Genomic DNA, 20,000 nt, shown 5'->3' on the forward strand with positions numbered 1-20,000 from the left:
TTTATTGAACAATATTTCAATTAACAACAACAGCCATTATAAAAGACAAACAATTCAGTCTAACGTACAAAAACAGAGCTCTAATAGTACGTTACTAATAGTAAGTTAAATAGCCTAAATATAAAGTTATAATTTCCCCCTTAATCCACAGCAATTGGCTCTAGAACATGCCAAAGATTAAAAAAACCACAGATTGCCCGTTTGATATTCCCCAGATGAATGATCTCGTGTTTAACCACTATCTCCCTCCAGTAAGAGGGAGTAAAAACTGTTAAAACTACAATTCGTGACACAACAACAGTATTTTTAAAACTTGTAGTGGATTTGCTCGGTCGGCGCCGGCGGAGCGATACTAACGGTGAAGCGGTCCCGGTGATGAGACTGGGGGAATATTTTAAATGTGGTTACATCTTAAAAGTTGTTTTTATTTTATTTTAAATATTGCATTATATTTGGTTAATGCTGAATTGATGTTGTTTATTATATTTCATATGACTTGGTCTTGTATTATTACTATTGTTATTAATTTTGTAAGGCATCGTTGAGTGTTTAAAAAAGGTGCTTTTGCATAAAATGCATTATTATTTACTAAAAGTCATGGAAATTAATAAAATCTCAAAAATTACAATAATATAAACTGCGTTTTATAAGCGTTCAAATATTTTTTCAAGAATAAAGCTAAAAAAAAATAAAGAACATTTTAAAAATAAGAAAAATAAAGATCTGTAAATATTTTTTAAAAACTAAGTGAAACGGACGTCACTGTAATATTCTTTACTTTCACTCAATGCTCTAATGTACAGCATTAAAATATATATTTTTGTATGTATTTTTTAAATGAGATATTTGACTGTTTTATTTGACTGTCCCTTTAAGAATGTGGTTGGACTTTGGCGGCCTCTTGTGGTCATCGCGTGTATGATGTTTTCGCCTTCGCGTTTTGTCGCTTGTCCCTCGCAGGTTCACGTCCGTGTTGAGTCCAGCCTCTTCGCTACAGGAACACGTGTGTGTGTGTTAGTGTGTGTGTAACATCATGGAGTTTGAGGGCTGCAGCTGCTTCAGACAGAGACTCGTGTTGTCAACACTGAGCGGGAAACGAGTGAAGATACGAAACATCAGATCTAAAGATGACAATCCCGGCCTGCGAGGTGCGTCACACACACACACACACACACACACCATACACTCTACATACACACACACACTCGCGCTCTCTCTCTCTCTCTCTCTCTCTCTCTCTCTCTCTCTCTCTCTCTCTCTCTCTCTCTCTCTCTCTCTCTCTCTCTCTCTCTCTCTCTCTCTCTCTCTCTCTCTCTCTCTCTCTCTCTCTCTCACACACACACACACACACACACACACACACACACACACACCATACGCGTTCATTCACACACACACACACACACACACACACACACACACACACACACACACACACACACACCATACGCGTTCATACACACACACACACACACACACACACACACACACACACACACACACACACACACACACACACACACACTTCATACACTCTTCATTCATCATACACTCTTCATACACACATACACTCTTCATTCTTCATACACTCTTCATACACTCTTCATTCATCATACACACATCATACACTCTTCATACACTCTTCATACACTCTTCATACACTCTTCATACACTCTTCATACACACATCATACACTCTTCATACACTCTTCATACACTCTTCATACACACATCATACACTCTTCATACACACATCATACACTCTTCATACACTCTTCATACACACATCATACACTCTTCATACACTCTTCATTCATCATACACACATCATACACTCTTCATACACACATCATACACTCTTCATACACTCTTCATACACACATCATACACTCTTCATACACTCTTCATTCATCATACACACATCATACACTCTTCATACACACATCATACACTCTTCATACACTCTTCATACACTCTTCATTCATCATACACTCTTCATACACTCTTCATACACTCTTCATACACTCTTCATTCATCATACACACTTCATACACTCTTCATACACTCTTCATACACTCTTCATACACTCTTCATACACTCTTCATACACACATCATACACTCTTCATACACTCTTCATACACTCTTCATACACACATCATACACTCTTCATACACTCTTCATACACTCTTCATACACACATCATACACTCTTCATACACTCTTCATTCATCATACACTCTTCATACACTCTTCATACACACATCATACACTCTTCATACACACATCATGCACTCTTCATACACACATCATACACTCTTCATACACTCTTCATACACTCTTCATACACTCTTCATACACACATCATACACTCTTCATACACTCTTCATTCATCATACACTCTTCATACACTCTTCATTCATCATACACTCTTCATACACTCTTCATACACACATCATACACTCTTCATACACTCTTCATACACTCTTCATACACTCTTCATACACACATCATACACTCTTCATACACTCTTCATACACACATCATACACTCTTCATACACTCTTCATACACACATCATACACTCTTCATACACTCTTCATTCATCATACACTCTTCATACACTCTTCATACACACATCATACACTCTTCATACACTCTTCATACACACATCATACACTCTTCATACACTCTTCATTCATCATACACTCTTCATACACTCTTCATACACACATCATACACTCTTCATACACTCTTCATTCATCATACACTCTTCATACACTCTTCATTCATCATACACTCTTCATACACTCTTCATACACACATCATACACTCTTCATACACTCTTCATACACTCTTCATACACTCTTCATACACACACATCATACACTCTTCATACACTCTTCATACACACATCATACACTCTTCATACACTCTTCATACACTCTTCATTCATCATACACTCTTCATACACTCTTCATACACACATCATACACTCTTCATACACACATCATACACTCTTCATACACACATACACTCTTCATACACTCTTCATACACTCTTCATACACTCTTCATACACTCTTCATACACACATCATACACTCTTCATACACACATACACTCTTCATTCATCATACACTCTTCATACACACATACACTCTTCATTCATCATACACTCTTCATACACACATCATGCACTCTTCATACACTCTTCATTCTTCATACACACATCATACACTCTTCATACACTCTTCATACACTCTTCATTCATCATACACTCTTCATACACTCTTCATACACACATCATACACTCTTCATACACTCTTCATACACTCTTCATTCATCATACACTCTTCATACACTCTTCATACACACATCATACACTCTTCATACACTCTTCATTCATCATACACTCTTCATACACTCTTCATTCATCATACACTCTTCATACACTCTTCATACACACATCATACACTCTTCATACACTCTTCATACACTCTTCATACACTCTTCATACACACATCATACACTCTTCATACACTCTTCATACACACATCATACACTCTTCATACACTCTTCATACACTCTTCATTCATCATACACTCTTCATACACTCTTCATACACACATCATACACTCTTCATACACACATCATACACTCTTCATACACTCTTCATACACACATACACTCTTCATACACTCTTCATACACTCTTCATACACTCTTCATACACACATCATACACTCTTCATACACACATACACTCTTCATTCATCATACACTCTTCATACACACAAACACTCTTCATTCTTCATACACTCTTCATACACACATCATGCACTCTTCATACACTCTTCATTCATCATACACACATCATACACTCTTCATACACTCTTCATACACACATCATACACTCTTCATACACTCTTCATACACACATCATACACTCTTCATACACTCTTCATACACTCTTCATTCATCATACACTCTTCATAGACACATACACTCTTCATACACTCTTCATTCATCATACACTCTTCATAGACACATACACTCTTCATACACTCTTCATACACTCTTCATACACACATCATACACACATCATACACTCTTCATACACACATCATGCACTCTTCATGCACTCTTCATACACTCTTCATACACACATCATACACACTTCATACACTCTTCATACACTCTTCATACACTCTTCATACACTCTTCATACACACATCATACACTCTTCATACACACTTCATACACACATCATACACTCTTCATACACACATCATACACTCTTCATACACACGTCATACACTCTTCATGCACTCTTCATACACTCTTCATACACTCTTCATACACTCTTCATACACACATCATACACTCTTCATACACACTTCATACACTCTTCATACACTCTTCATACACTCTTCATACACACATCATACACACATACACTCTTCATACACACATCATACACTCTTCATACACACTTCATACACTCTTCATACACACATCATACACACTTCATACACACATCATACACTCTTCATACACACATCATACACTCTTCATACACACATCATACACTCTTCATGCACTCTTCATACACACTTCTTACACACTTCATACACTCTTCATACACACATCATACACTCTTCATACACTCTTCATACACACATCATACACTCTTCATACACACTTCATACACTCTTCATGCACTCTTCATACACTCTTCATACACTCTTCATACACACATCATACACTCTTCATGCACACATCATACACTCTTCATGCACTCTTCATACACTCTTCATACACTCTTCATACACACTTCATACACTCTTCATACACACATCATACACTCTTCATACACACTTCATACACTCTTCATACACACATCATACACTCTTCATACACACTTCATACACTCTTCATACACACATCATACACTCTTCATACACACTTCATACACACTTCATACACACATCATACACTCTTCATACACACATCATACACTCTTCATACACACATCATACACTCTTCATGCACTCTTCATACACACTTCTTACACACTTCATACACTCTTCATACACACATCATACACTCTTCATACACACATCATACACTCTTCATACACACTTCATACACTCTTCATGCACTCTTCATACACTCTTCATACACACATCATGCACTCTTCATACACACATCATGCACTCTTCATGCACTCTTCATACACTCTTCATACTCTTCATACACACATCATACACTCTTCATACACACATCATGCACTCTTCATGCACACATCATACACTCTTCATGCACTCTTCATACACTCTTCATACACTCTTCATACACACTTCATACACTCTTCATACACTCTTCATACACACATCATACACTCTTCATGCACACATCATACACTCTTCATGCACTCTTCATACACTCTTCATACACTCTTCATACACACTTCATACACTCTTCATACACTCTTCATACACTCTTCATACACACTTCATACACACATCATACACTCTTCATGCACTCTTCATACACTCTTCATACACTCTTCATACACACTTCATACACTCTTCATACACAGATCATACACTCTTCATGCACTCTTCATACACTCTTCATACACACATCATACACTCTTCATGCACTCTTCATACACTCTTCATGTACTCTTCATACACTCTTCATACACACATCATGCACTCTTCATACACTCTTCATACACACATCATGCACTCTTCATACACTCTTCATACACACATCATACACTCTTCATACACACATCATACACTCTTCATGTACTCTTCATACACACATCATACACTCTTCATACACTCTTCATACACACATCATGCACTCTTCATACACTCTTCATACACACATCATACACTCTTCATACACACATCATACACTCTTCATACACTCTTCATACACTCTTCATACGCACATCATACACTCTTCATACACTCTTCATACACTCTTCATACACACATCATACACTCTTCATACACTCTTCATACACTCTTCATACACTCTTCATACACTCTTCATACACACATCATACACTCTTCATACACACATCATGCACTCTTCATACACTCTTCATACACACATCATACACACATCATACACTCTTCATACACTCTTCATACCCTCTTCATACACTCTTCATACACACATCATGCACTCTTCATACACACATCATACACACATCATACACACATCATACACTCTTCATACACTCTTCATACACTCTTCATACACTCTTCATACACACTTCATACACTCTTCATACACTCTTCATACACACTTCATACACTCTTCATACACACTTCATGCACTCTTCATACACTCTTCATACACACATCATACACTCTTCATACACACATCATACACTCTTCATACACTCTTCATACCCTCTTCATACACTCTTCATACCCTCTTCATACACACATCATACACACATCATACACTCTTCATACACTCTTCATACACTCTTCATACACTCTTCATACACTCTTCATACACACATCATACACTCTTCATACACTCTTCATACACTCTTCATACACACATCATACACACATCATGCACTCTTCATACACTCTTCATACACACATCATACACTCTTCATACACACATCATACACTCTTCATACACTCTTCATACCCTCTTCATACACTCTTCATACACACATCATGCACTCTTCATACACACATCATACACACATCATACACTCTTCATACACTCTTCATACACTCTTCATACACTCTTCATACACACATCATACACTCTTCATACACACATCATGCACTCTTCATACACTCTTCATACACACTTCATACACACATCATACACTCTTCATACACACATCATACACTCTTCATACACACATCATACACTCTTCATGCACTCTTCATACACACTTCTTACACACTTCATACACTCTTCATACACACATCATACACTCTTCATACACTCTTCATACACACATCATACACTCTTCATACACACTTCATACACTCTTCATGCACTCTTCATACACTCTTCATACACTCTTCATACACACATCATACACTCTTCATGCACACATCATACACTCTTCATGCACTCTTCATACACTCTTCATACACACTTCATACACTCTTCATACACACATCATACACTCTTCATACACACTTCATACACTCTTCATACACACATCATACACTCTTCATACACACTTCATACACTCTTCATACACACATCATACACTCTTCATACACACTTCATACACACTTCATACACACATCATACACTCTTCATACACACATCATACACTCTTCATACACACATCATACACTCTTCATGCACTCTTCATACACACTTCTTACACACTTCATACACTCTTCATACACACATCATACACTCTTCATACACACATCATACACTCTTCATACACACTTCATACACTCTTCATGCACTCTTCATACACTCTTCATACACACATCATGCACTCTTCATACACACATCATGCACTCTTCATGCACTCTTCATACACTCTTCATACTCTTCATACACACATCATACACTCTTCATACACACATCATGCACTCTTCATGCACACATCATACACTCTTCATGCACTCTTCATACACTCTTCATACACTCTTCATACACACTTCATACACTCTTCATACACTCTTCATACACTCTTCATACACACATCATACACTCTTCATGCACACATCATACACTCTTCATGCACTCTTCATACACTCTTCATACACTCTTCATACACTCTTCATACACTCTTCATACACACTTCATACACACATCATACACTCTTCATGCACTCTTCATACACTCTTCATACACTCTTCATACACACTTCATACACTCTTCATACACAGATCATACACTCTTCATGCACTCTTCATACACTCTTCATACACACATCATACACTCTTCATACACACATCATACACTCTTCATGCACTCTTCATACACTCTTCATGTACTCTTCATACACTCTTCATACACACATCATGCACTCTTCATACACTCTTCATACACACATCATGCACTCTTCATACACTCTTCATACACACATCATACACTCTTCATACACACATCATACACTCTTCATGTACTCTTCATACACACATCATACACTCTTCATACACTCTTCATACACACATCATGCACTCTTCATACACTCTTCATACACACATCATACACTCTTCATACACACATCATACACTCTTCATACACTCTTCATACACTCTTCATACGCACATCATACACTCTTCATACACTCTTCATACACTCTTCATACACACATCATACACTCTTCATACACTCTTCATACACTCTTCATACACTCTTCATACACTCTTCATACACACATCATACACTCTTCATACACACATCATGCACTCTTCATACACTCTTCATACACACATCATACACTCTTCATACACTCTTCATACCCTCTTCATACACTCTTCATACACACATCATGCACTCTTCATACACACATCATACACACATCATACACACATCATACACTCTTCATACACTCTTCATACACTCTTCATACACTCTTCATACACACTTCATACACTCTTCATACACTCTTCATACACACTTCATACACTCTTCATACACACTTCATGCACTCTTCATACACTCTTCATACACACATCATACACTCTTCATACACACATCATACACTCTTCATACACTCTTCATACCCTCTTCATACACTCTTCATACCCTCTTCATACACACATCATACACACATCATACACTCTTCATACACTCTTCATACACTCTTCATACACTCTTCATACACTCTTCATACACACATCATACACTCTTCATACACTCTTCATACACTCTTCATACACACATCATACACTCTTCATACACACATCATGCACTCTTCATACACTCTTCATACACACATCATACACTCTTCATACACACATCATACACTCTTCATACACTCTTCATACCCTCTTCATACACTCTTCATACACACATCATGCACTCTTCATACACACATCATACACACATCATACACTCTTCATACACTCTTCATACACTCTTCATACACTCTTCATACACACATCATACACTCTTCATACACACATCATGCACTCTTCATACACTCTTCATACACTCTTCATACACTCTTCATACACTCTTCATACACTCTTCATACACTCTTCATACACTCTTCATACACTCTTCATACACTCTTCATACACTCTTCATACACTCTTCTTACACTCTTCATACACTCTTCATACACTCTTCATACACTCTTCATACACACATCATACACTCTTCATACACTCTTCATGCACTCTTCATACACTCTTCATACTCTTCATACACTCTTCATACACTCTTCATACACTCTTCATACACTCTTCATACACTCTTCATACACTCATCATACACTCTTCATACACTCTTCATACACTCTTCATACACTCTTCATACACTCATCATACACTCATCATGCACTCTTCATACACTCTTCATACACTCTTCATACACTCTTCATACACTCTTCATACACTCTTCATACACACATCATACACTCTTCATACACACATCATGCACTCTTCATACACTCTTCATACACACATCATACACTCTTCATACACTCTTCATACCCTCTTCATACACTCTTCATACACACATCATGCACTCTTCATACACACATCATACACACATCATACACTCTTCATACACTCTTCATACACTCTTCATACACTCTTCATACACTCTTCATACACACATCATACACTCTTCATACACACATCATACACTCTTCATACACACATCATACACTCTTCATACACACATCATACACTCTTCATGCACTCTTCATACACACTTCTTACACACTTCATACACTCTTCATACACACATCATACACTCTTCATACACTCTTCATACACACATCATACACTCTTCATACACACTTCATACACTCTTCATGCACTCTTCATACACTCTTCATACACACATCATGCACTCTTCATACACACATCATGCACTCTTCATGCACTCTTCATACACTCTTCATACTCTTCATACACACATCATACACTCTTCATACACACATCATGCACTCTTCATGCACACATCATACACTCTTCATGCACTCTTCATACACTCTTCATACACTCTTCATACACACTTCATACACTCTTCATACACTCTTCATACACTCTTCATACACACATCATACACTCTTCATGCACACATCATACACTCTTCATGCACTCTTCATACACTCTTCATACACTCTTCATACACACTTCATACACTCTTCATACACTCTTCATACACTCTTCATACACACTTCATACACACATCATACACTCTTCATGCACTCTTCATACACTCTTCATACACTCTTCATACACACTTCATACACTCTTCATACACAGATCATACACTCTTCATGCACTCTTCATACACTCTTCATACACACATCATACACTCTTCATACACACATCATACACTCTTCATGCACTCTTCATACACTCTTCATGTACTCTTCATACACTCTTCATACACACATCATGCACTCTTCATACACTCTTCATACACACATCATGCACTCTTCATACACTCTTCATACACACATCATACACTCTTCATACACACATCATACACTCTTCATGTACTCTTCATACACACATCATACACTCTTCATACACTCTTCATACACACATCATGCACTCTTCATACACTCTTCATACACACATCATACACTCTTCATACACACATCATACACTCTTCATACACTCTTCATACACTCTTCATACGCACATCATACACTCTTCATACACTCTTCATACACTCTTCATACACACATCATACACTCTTCATACACTCTTCATACACTCTTCATACACTCTTCATACACTCTTCATACACACATCATACACTCTTCATACACACATCATGCACTCTTCATACACTCTTCATACACACATCATACACACATCATACACTCTTCATACACTCTTCATACCCTCTTCATACACTCTTCATACACACATCATGCACTCTTCATACACACATCATACACACATCATACACACATACACTCTTCATACACTCTTCATACACTCTTCATACACTCTTCATACACACTTCATACACTCTTCATACACTCTTCATACACACTTCATACACTCTTCATACACACTTCATGCACTCTTCATACACTCTTCATACACACATCATACACTCTTCATACACACATCATACACTCTTCATACACTCTTCATACCCTCTTCATACACTCTTCATACCCTCTTCATACACACATCATACACACATCATACACTCTTCATACACTCTTCATACACTCTTCATACACTCTTCATACACTCATCATACACTCTTCATACACTCTTCATACACTCTTCATACACACATCATACACTCTTCATACACACATCATGCACTCTTCATACACTCTTCATACACACATCATACACTCTTCATACACACATCATACACTCTTCATACACTCTTCATACCCTCTTCATACACTCTTCATACACACATCATGCACTCTTCATACACACATCATACACACATCATACACTCTTCATACACTCTTCATACACTCTTCATACACTCTTCATACACACATCATACACTCTTCATACACACATCATGCACTCTTCATACACTCTTCATACACTCTTCATACACTCTTCATACACTCTTCATACACTCTTCATACACTCTTCATACACTCTTCATACACTCATCATGCACTCTTCATACACTCTTCATACACTCTTCATACACTCTTCATACACTCTTCATACACTCTTCATACACACATCATACACTCTTCATACACACATCATGCACTCTTCATACACTCTTCATACACACATCATACACTCTTCATACACTCTTCATACCCTCTTCATACACTCTTCATACACACATCATGCACTCTTCATACACACATCATACACACATCATACACTCTTCATACACTCTTCATACACTCTTCATACACACATCATACACTCTTCATACACACATCATGCACTCTTCATACACTCTTCATACACACATCATACACTCTTCATACACACATCATACACTCTTCATACACTCTTCATACCCTCTTCATACACTCTTCATACACACATCATGCACTCTTCATACACACATCATACACACATCATACACACATCATACACACATCATACACACATCATACACTCTTCATACACTCTTCATACACACTTCATACACTCTTCATACACACTTCATGCACTCTTCATACACTCTTCATACACACATCATACACTCTTCATACACACATCATACACTCTTCATACACTCTTCATACCCTCTTCATACACTCTTCATACACACATCATACACTCTTCATACACACATCATACACTCTTCATACACACATCATACACACATCATACACTCTGCATACACTCTTCATACACTCTTCATACACTCTTCATACACACTTCATACACTCTTCATACACTCTTCATACACTCTTCATACACACTTCATACACTCTTCATACACTCTTCATACACTCTTCATACACTCTTCATACACACTTCATGCACTCTTCATGCACTCTTCATACACTCTTCATACACACATCATACACTCTTCATACACTCTTCATACACTCTTCATACACACATCATACACTCTTCATACACTCTTCATACACACTTCATACACTCTTCATACACTCTTCATACACACATCATACACTCTTCATACACACATCATACACTCTTCATACACTCTTCATACACTCTTCATACACACATCATACACTCTTCATACACTCTTCATACACTCTTCATACACACATCATACACTCTTCATACACTCTTCATGCACTCTTCATACACTCTTCATACACTCTTCATACACACATCATGCACTCTTCATACACTCTTCATACACAGATTTTTGTTTGTATTTCCTCATAAAGTGTTGTACATTTATTGCAATGAATTGAATTAAGATCATTCTATTGATTAGTTAATATTTAGATAATTTGTTTCCATTTACTTCACCATCCACTGCAAAAGCAATTATATTTTAATTCAGTAAAGACATGCATAAACCCATCAGATTGATATGGTTTTATTGATTTTAAATCAGCTCTGATGTCAGACTGACTATTTTCTGAAATGTGTGTGTGTGTGTGTTTGTATGTGTGTGTGTGTGTGTGTGTGTGTGTGTGTGTGTGTGTGTTTGTATGTGTGTGTGTGTGTGTGTGTGTGTGTGTGTGTGTCAGATTTTGAAGCGAGCTTCATCCGGCTCCTCGACAAGGTGACCAACGGCACAAGAATCGAAATCAACCAAACGGGTGAGGTTAAAGTTGATTATTCCTCATATTCTCCAGTGTTGCGGCTCCTCTCTTCCCAGTCTGTCAGTAACGCTCTGTTTACTTCCTGTTTCTATGAAGCCCCTCCCTCTGTAAAGCACACTGTGCTCTGATTGGTCGGCTGGAGCAGTGTGTTGTGATTGGTGTTGAAATGCCCCGCCCCTTACCATAACCGCCAGTTTCAACACACGACTAATTTACTCGACCAGGCCCCGCCCCTTTATTATGCGCATTAATTATTATAATGAGGAATATTGTGACGTGTTGGTGCCATGCAATCTTTGGGAAAGTGCGAAAAGTGCTTATGAAATTAATGAAAAAAGTGAAGTCTTTATGAGTGAGTCATTGAATCATTCATTCAAGAGATTCGTTCAAAAACACTGATTCATCCAGTAATGAATCAAGTGAAGTCTTTATGAGTGAGTCATTGAATCATTCACTCAAGAGATTCTTTCAAAAACACTGATTCATCCAGTAATGAAACAAGTGAAGTCTTTGAGTGAGTCATTGAATCATTCACTCAAGAGATTTGTTTAGAAACGCTGATTCATCCATTAATGAAACAAGTGAAGTCTTTATGAGTGATTCATTGAATCATTCACTCAAGAGATTTGTTCAAAAACGCTGATTCATCCATTAATTATTATAATGAGGAATATTGTGATGTGTTGGGGCCATGCAATCTTTGGGAAAACACTGCGAAAGTGCTTATCCCTCATGTTTGAGCGCTCACCGTTAGCATATAATGACACACAGATTGCTAAAGTCAACTGATTTCACTAATAGATCTACCGATCTCTGAGTGGGAAGAAACTAGTGATGCTGCCATCTTTCTAAAGTCCTGTCCTCCTCCTGTAATCTGGCTCTGAGTCTCACTTTGACTCTGTGTGTGTGTCAGGAACGGTGTTGTTCTATCAGCCGGGGCTCCTGACCGGCGGCTCCATCGAGCACGAGTGTCACATCCAGCGCTCTGTGGGATATTATCTGGAGGCTCTGCTGATGTTGGCCCCGTTCATGAAGAACCCGCTGAGAGCCGTGCTGAAGGGCGTCACCAACGACCCCAACGACCCATCGGTGAGTGAGTCATTGAATCATTCACTCGAGAGATTCGTTTAGAAACGCTGATTCATCCAAGAATGAAACAAGTGTTTATGAGTGAGTCATTGAATCATTCACTCAAGAGATTTGTTCAAAAACACTGATTCATCCAGTAATGAAGTCTTTATGAGTGAGTCATTGAATCATTCACTCAAGAGATTCATTTATAAACGCTGATTCATCCAGGAATGAAACAAGTGTTTATGAGTGAGTCATTGAATCATTCACTCAAGAGATTTGTTTAGAAACGCTGATTCATCCAGGAATGAAACAAGTGTTTATGAGTGAGTCATTGAATCATTCACTTTAGATTCGTTTAGAAACGCTGATTCATCCAGTAATGAAACAAGTGAAGTCTTTATGAGCGAGTCATTGAATCATTCACTCGAGATTCATTAAAAAACACTGATTCATCCAGGAATGAAACAAGTGAAGTCTTTATGAGTGAGTCATTGAATTATTCACTCAAGAGATTTGTTTAGAAACGCTGATTCATCCAGTAATGAAACAAGTGTTTATGAGTGAGTCATTGAATCATTCACTCGAGATTCGTTTAGAAACACTGATTCATCCAATAATGAAACAAGTGTTTATGAGTGAGTCATTGAATCATTCACTCGAGATTCGTTTAGAAACGCTGATTCATCCAGGAATGAAACAAGTGTTTATGAGTGAGTCATTGAATCATTCACTCAAGAGATTAATTCAAAAACACTGATTCATCCAGTAATGAAGTCTTTATGAGTGAGTCATTGAATCATTCACTCAAGAGATTCATTTAGAAACGCTGATTCATCCAGGAATGAAACAAGTGTTTATGAGTGAGTCATTGAATCATTCACTCAAGAGATTAATTCAAAAACACTGATTCATCCAGTAATGAAGTCTTTATGAGTGAGTCATTGAATCATTCACTCAAGAGATTCATTTATAAACGCTGATTCATCCAGGAATGAAACAAGTGTTTATGAGTGAGTCATTGAATCATTCACTCAAGAGATTCGTTTAGAAACGCTGATTCATCCAGGAATGAAACAAGTGTTTATGAGTGAGTCATTGAATCATTCACTTTAGATTCGTTTAGAAACGCTGATTCATCCAGTAATGAAACAAGTGAAGTCTTTATGAGTGAGTCATTGAATCATTCACTCGAGATTCATTAAAAAACACTGATTCATCCAGGAATGAAACAAGTGAAGTCTTTATGAGTGAGTCATTGAATTATTCACTCAAGAGATTTGTTTAGAAACGCTGATTCATCCAGTAATGAAACAAGTGTTTATGAGTGAGTCATTGAATTATTCACTCAAGAGATTTGTTTAGAAACGCTGATTCATCCAGTAATGAAACAAGTGTTTATGAGTGAGTCATTGAATCATTCACTCGAGATTCGTTTAGAAACACTGATTCATCCAATAATGAAACAAGTGTTTATGAGTGAGTCATTGAATCATTCACTCGAGATTCGTTTAGAAACGCTGATTCATCCAGTAATGAAACAAGTGAGTCTTTTGAGTGAGTCATTAAATCATTCACTCAAGAGATTTGTTTAGAAACACTGATTCATCCAGGAATTAAACAAGTGAGTGTTTGAGTGAGTCATTGAATCATTCACTCAAGAGATTCGTTTAGAAACGCTGATTCATCCAGGAATGAAACAAGTGTTTATGAGAGTCATTGAATCATTCACTCAAGAGATTCATTTAGAAACGCTGATTCATCCAGGAATGAAACAAGTGAGTCTTTGAGTGAGTCATTGAATCATTCTCTCAAGAGATTCGTTTAGAAACGCTAATTCATCCAGTAATGAAGCAAGTGTTTATGAGTGAGTCATTGAATCATTCACTCAAGAGATTCATTCAAAAATACTGATTCATCCAGTAATGAAGTCTTAATGAGTGAGTCATTGAATCATTCTCTCAAGAGATTCATTTAGAAACGCTGATTCATCCAGTAATGAAACAAGTGAAGTGTTTATGAGTGAGTCATTGAATCATTCACTTGAGTTTCATTCAAAAACACTGATTCATTCAGTAATGAAACAAGTGAAGTCTTCATGAGTGAGTCATTGAATAATTCACTCAAGAGATTCGTTTAGAAACGCTGATTTCATCCAGTAATGAAACAAGTGTTTATGAGTGAGTCATTGAATCATTCACTCAAGAGATTCGTTTAGAAACACTGATTCATCCAGTAATGAAACAAGTGAAGTCTTTATGAGTGAGTCATTGAATCATTCATTCAAAAGATTCATTTAGAAACGTTGATTCATCCAGTAATGAAACAAGTGTTTATGAGTGAGTCATTGAATCATTCACTCAAGAGATTCGTTTAGAAACACTGATTCATCCAGTAATGAAACAAGTGAAGTCTTTGAGTGAGTCATTGAATCATTCATTCAAGAGATTCGTTCAAAAACACTGATTCATCCAGTAATTAAACAAGTGAAGTCTTCATGAGTGAGTCATTGAATCATTCACTCAAGAGATTCATTCAAAAACACTGATTCATCCAGTAATTAAACAAGTGAAGTGTTTATGAGTGAGTCATTGAATCATTCACTTGAGATTCATTCAAAAGCACTGATTCATTCAGTAATGAAACAAATGAAGTCTTCATGAGTGAGTCATTGAATCATTCACTCAAGAGATTCATTTAGAAACGCTGATTCATCCAGTAATGAAACAAGTGAAGTGTTTATGAGTGAGTCATTGAATCATTCACTTGAGATTCATTCAAAAACACTGATTCATTCAGTAATGAAACAAGTGAAGTCTTCATGAGTGAGTCATTGAATCATTCACTCAAGAGATTCGTTTAGAAACACTGATTCATCCAGTAATGAAGTCTTTATGAGTGAGTCATAGAATCATTCACTCAAGAGATTTGTTCAAAAACACTGATTCATCCAGTAATGAAACAAGTGAAGTCTTTATGAGCGAGTCATTGAATCATTCACTCAAGAGATTCATTTAGAAACGCTGATTCATCCAGTAATGAAACAAGTGAAGTCTTTATGAGCGAGTCATTGAATCATTCACTCAAGAGATTCATTTAGAAACGCTGATTCTTCCAGTAATGACACAAGTGAAGTCTTTATGAGCGAGTCACTGAATCATTCACTCAAGAGATTCGTTTAGAAACACTGATTCATCCAGTAATGAAGTCTTTATGAGTGAGTCATAGAATCATTCACTCAAGAGATTTGTTCAAAAACGCTGATTCATCCAGGAATGAAACAAGTCTTTATGAGCGAGTCACTGAATCATTCACTCAAGATTCGTTTAGAGACGCTGATTCATCCAGTAATGAAACAAGTGAAGTCTTTATGAGCGAGTCATTGAATCATTCACTCAAGAGATTCATTTAGAAACTCTGATTCATCCAGTAATGAAACAAGTTAAGTCTTTATGAGCGAGTCACTGAATCATTCACTCGAGATTTGTTTAGAGACGCTGATTCATCCAGTAATGAAACAAGTGGAGTCTTTATTAGTGAGTCATTGAATCATTCACTCAAGAGATTTGTTCAAAAACACTGATTCATCCAGTAATGAAACAAGTGAAGTCTTTATGAGCGAGTCATTGAATCATTCACTCAAGAGATTCATTTAGAAACGCTGATTCATCCAGTAATGACACAAGTGAAGTCTTTATGAGTGAGTCACTGAATCATTCACTCAAGAGATTCGTTTAGAAACACTGATTCATCCAGTAATGAAGTCTTTATGAGTGAGTCATAGAATCATTCACTCAAGAGATTTGTTCAAAAACACTGATTCATCCAGTAATGAAACAAGTGAAGTCTTTGAGCGAGTCACTGAATCATTCACTCAAGAGATTCGTTTAGAAACACTGATTCATCCAGTAATGAAGTCTTTATTAGTGAGTCATAGAATCATTCACTCAAGAGATTTGTTCAAAAACACTGATTCATCCAGTAATGAAACAAGTGAAGTCTTTATGAGCGAGTCACTGAATCATTCACTCAAGAGAGTCGTTTAGAAACGCTGATTCATCCAGTAATGAAACAAGTGAAGTCTTTATGAGCGAGTCACTGAATCATTCACTCAAGAGATTCGTTTAGAAACACTGATTCATCCAGTAATGAAGTCTTTATGAGTGAGTCATAGAATCATTCACTCAAGAGATTTGTTCAAAAACACTGATTCATCCAGTAATGAAACAAGTGAAGTCTTTATGAGCGAGTCACTGAATCATTCACTCAAGAGATTCATTTAGAAACACTGATTCATCCAGTAATGAAGTCTTTATGAGTGAGTCACTGAATCATTCACTCAAGAGATTCTTTCAAAAACACTGATTCATCCAGTATTTAAACTACTATTATTATTATTATATTGTATTTAAGCCTTCAAAGTTGATTCTGCAATCCAGTGCTGTGTGTTAAACTATAGTACCTGTGACCTCTGCTGTTCAGGTGGACCTCCTGAAGGTCACAGCCGTTCCTCTGATGAAGACGTTTGGGATTGATGGAGACGGTCTGGAGTTAAAGGTGTGTCACTGTTTCCGCTTCCTGGACTCCGGGAATCATCAAGCGCTGAATGCATTGAAGCCGCTTCAGACGAGTGTGTGTTGAGTTGTCCGGTGTGTGTGTGTGTGTGTGTAGGTGGTGAAGCGCGGCGTGGCTCCTGCTGGAGGAGGGGAGGTGGTGTTCTCCTGTCCCGTCCGCCGCTCCATCAGACCAGTTCAGCTCACAGAGCCAGGAAAGATCAAGAGGATCCGAGGAACAGCGTATCCTTCAGTTCAAACACCATAGCAACACCCTAGCAACCACTCAAACACTATAACCACTTCGCCAGGCCCTAGTAACCACCAAAACACACCATAGCATTAATCAGAAGACCCAAGTAACCACCCAAACACCATATAACTGAACAAACACCATAGGAACACCCTAGTAACCACCCAGATTACCTTAGCAACCACACAAACACCATAGCAACCACCTTGCATTGCTCTATTAACCACCAAAACACACTATAGCACTAATCAGAAGATCCAAGTAACCACCCAAACACCATATAACTCAACAAACACCATAGAATCACCCTAGTAACCACCCAGAACACCTTAGCAACCACACCAACACCATAGCAACCACCTAGCATTGTCCTAGTAACCGTCAAAACACACCATAGCACTAATCAGAAGACCCAAGTAACCACCCAAACACCATATAACTGAACAAACACCATAGAATCACCCTAGTAACCACCCAGAACACCTTAGCAATCACACAAACACCATAGAAACCACCTAGCATTGTCCTAGTAACCGCCAAAACACGCCATAGCAATAATCAGAAGACCCAGGTAACCACCCAAACACCATATAACTGAACAAACACGTTAGAAACACCCTAGTAACCACCCAGAACACCTTAGCAAACACTATAGCAACCACCTAGCATTGCTCTAAAAGCCACCAGAACACCATAGCAACCTCCTGGCAAC

The 20,000-nt window shown here is 37.5% G+C and overlaps 1 protein-coding gene across 1 annotated transcript in view; it reads left to right on the forward strand.

Annotated features, from left to right (window-relative positions):
* Positions 1–929: 929 nt before the first annotated feature.
* The window catches only part of rcl1 (RNA terminal phosphate cyclase-like 1), a 31,397-nt gene continuing 12,326 nt past the window's right edge, over positions 930–20,000 (forward strand). Inside the window, exons 1-5 of the mRNA XM_079814086.1 lie at positions 930–1,148; positions 13,337–13,408; positions 14,325–14,500; positions 18,965–19,039; positions 19,154–19,278. Coding sequence (XP_079670212.1) covers positions 1,034–1,148; positions 13,337–13,408; positions 14,325–14,500; positions 18,965–19,039; positions 19,154–19,278 — 563 coding nt within the window. The 5' untranslated portion in view covers positions 930–1,033. The remainder of the gene's footprint in view (positions 1,149–13,336; positions 13,409–14,324; positions 14,501–18,964; positions 19,040–19,153; positions 19,279–20,000) is intronic.

This window comes from Gobio gobio (assembly GCF_949357685.1).
Source record: "Gobio gobio genome assembly, chromosome: 4".
Classification (NCBI taxonomy): domain Eukaryota; kingdom Metazoa; phylum Chordata; class Actinopteri; order Cypriniformes; family Gobionidae; genus Gobio; species Gobio gobio.